At 71.4% G+C, this 2,381-nt stretch overlaps 1 protein-coding gene across 1 annotated transcript; it reads right to left on the reverse strand.

The window, feature by feature from the left end:
• Positions 1–1,375: 1,375 nt before the first annotated feature.
• Positions 1,376–2,161, reverse strand: LOC132229180 (keratin-associated protein 11-1). The gene has a single exon (XM_059685937.1). The coding sequence runs from the start codon at positions 1,854–1,856 to the stop codon at positions 1,434–1,436; it is 423 nt and encodes a 140-aa protein (XP_059541920.1). The 5' UTR covers positions 1,857–2,161; the 3' UTR covers positions 1,376–1,433.
• Positions 2,162–2,381: the final 220 nt, after the last annotated feature.

Raw genomic sequence — 2,381 nt, forward strand, 5'->3', positions numbered from 1 at the left:
CTGCCTCAGCTGCAGGCTCCTCCCCGGCCCAGGCCCTGGATGGGGCTCCTGCAGGAGGCGACCCATCGGTGCGTTCCTCTCACAGCGATGTTCTCTCTGTCTTTCCCTCTCTTACACTCTCTCCCTAAAAACCATCGGGAAATGTCCCGGGGGAGGAGTCACAACAACGAAAGCAGAGCAGGCCGCTCTGGCCTCGGACATTTCTTGTTGAAACCTGGGAAGTTACAGGTTAGAAAGACAAAAACATATTTTGAAGACTGGCTGGTCCGCCTCTGAGGCCCCTCAGGTCCCTGATGACGCGGACTGAGTGGACTAAACAGCGGGCAAGTCATGTAAACAGCGGCTTTGCCGGCCGCCCAGGGCTCCCCAGGACCCGGTCTCCAGAATAAGCCTCCCGCCTCTGAGAGGCAGCGCGTGGCCGCCGGGAGGGGGTGGGGGGACGTCCTGCCTGGGGAGCCTCCAGAGCCCCCCCACCCCCTCCCCTCCCCCATCCTCGCCTTCCCCTGACGAGATGGACCATGGACTCTGCGGGGGGCGGGCAGCAGAAGCTGCACCCGCTCCGACGCCGCCCCCAGGGAGCGGACAGGACCCCCCAGGCGCCGGCCCCGCCGTGAGGAAGGGGGCGCCCTCCTCCATCCCCGGAAACTCCATCCTGAGCCACACCAACGCGGCCCCCCCCCCCCCCGCCGTGTCTCTGACGGGAGGGCAAGGACGAAGCAGGCCCCGCGTGGCGGGTCTCACGTCCCAGAACAGTCCGGGGGCTGGCAGGCTGACCGCCACGGACGGCCCTCGCCCTGAGCGCGGGTCCCTGAGGGGCAGGCGCAGAGCGGGCTCCAGAGCTAAAGTGGACGCGTGGCTTCGAGGCGTGTCTGTGGGTCTCCCCGGGCTCACCAGCCCCGAGCTCGCTCCCCGCAGCTGCGGCCGGTGAGGGGCCTGAGGCCGGGCCGGACACGACCCCCTGCCCCTCGCAGGACGTCTGGGACCCCACCCGCCCTCCGCCCGCCCCGCTGTCCACCGCCCACACCCCGCCTCCTCCTCCACGGAAATGACTGCGCCCAGCCCCACGGAGGGGACACCAGGGCACCCTGTCCCTCACGACCCGTCCACTCCTGCCGACGCCCCCTGCCCGTCCCCGCCCCGAGGCCGACCCCGTCCCCGTCCCAGGAGGGGACATCAGGCCTGGTCGGCGGGGCCCTGAGGATAAGGAAGTCTACGGACACGGGCGAGGCGAGTGATGCGGGTTTATTGAAAGGCACCGAGCGAGACAAGCTCCTTCTCTCAGAAGCAGGAAATCAGCAGCCGGGAGACGCAGCAGCGGAGCCGGGACGCGTCCAGGAAGCCCCCAGGGGCCGGCACGGCCGTCGGCGAGGGCAGCGAGGGGGCCGGGCGGCGGGCAGGTCGCGGGGTCTTGCTCGCTCACCGACGCCCGCGGCTCAGCAGGTCCTCCGGCAGCTGGACACGCAGGGCCGCTTGTAGGTCCTGGGGGCGCCGCCCGGCTGGCACACGGCGGGGCCGCCCGCGGGCTTGCAGCTGCTGGACACGAAGGTGAGCGGCCGGCTGCAGGCGGTGGAGCAGGGGCTGGCCACGCGGGCGGGCTGTCGCGAGCAGGCCACCCGCCCGGGGCTGGCGACGCGAGACGCCGGGGGGCAGGCCGGGGGCTCGCAGCTGGGCTCCTGGGCGCAGTGGTCCAGCAGCCAGGAGCCCGTCTGGAAGGAGCTGGGCAGGCAGATGCCGCTCAGGTAGTCGACGTCGTGCGTGGAGCCGGAGGCCCCCGGGACCCCCGGGACCCCCGGGACGGGGCAGGCGCCCGCCAGGGGCCTGGCCGAGCCGGTCCTCGGGGAGCAGTGGTAGGACATGGTGCGGGCGGAGCGGAGAGGCGAGAGGCGAGGCGAGAGGCGAGGCGAGCCACCTGCTGAGGCTGCTCCAGCTGTGCGTGTCCCCGGGGCCTGGCTGCTTTTATGCGTCCCTGCCGGTGGGCGGGGCCCCACCTGCTCCCCCGGCGGCTGAGCCCCGACCTGCCGGCCTCAGAACATCCTGGGAACCTCGGGGTTGACTGTCTCCTGAGCGGCCGCGTCCTCGTAAAGCGAGTTTAGTGGCTGCGCCCCAGCCTCTGTTCTGTGCTCAGGCCCGGCATGCGAAGGCGGGTCGGCGGCTTCAAAGGCATCGGCCCTCGGCCCACACCCCGCCCTCCCCCCGCGTGGGCACGAGCGCGTCCACCCAGCAGTGGCACCGCCAACACCCCATCCACGTCCACTCTCTCCCCCGACCGGCACCCATGACCCCTCCCCGCCCACCCCGCCTCCCGGGTGCGCCGCTGGCTTTGATGATGTTTCCCGCACAACTTCATCGGCCGCGCTCCCCGCTAACGGGCGTCCCACGGA

This window comes from Myotis daubentonii, chromosome 3 (genome assembly GCF_963259705.1).
Source record: "Myotis daubentonii chromosome 3, mMyoDau2.1, whole genome shotgun sequence".
Lineage (NCBI taxonomy): Eukaryota > Metazoa > Chordata > Mammalia > Chiroptera > Vespertilionidae > Myotis > Myotis daubentonii.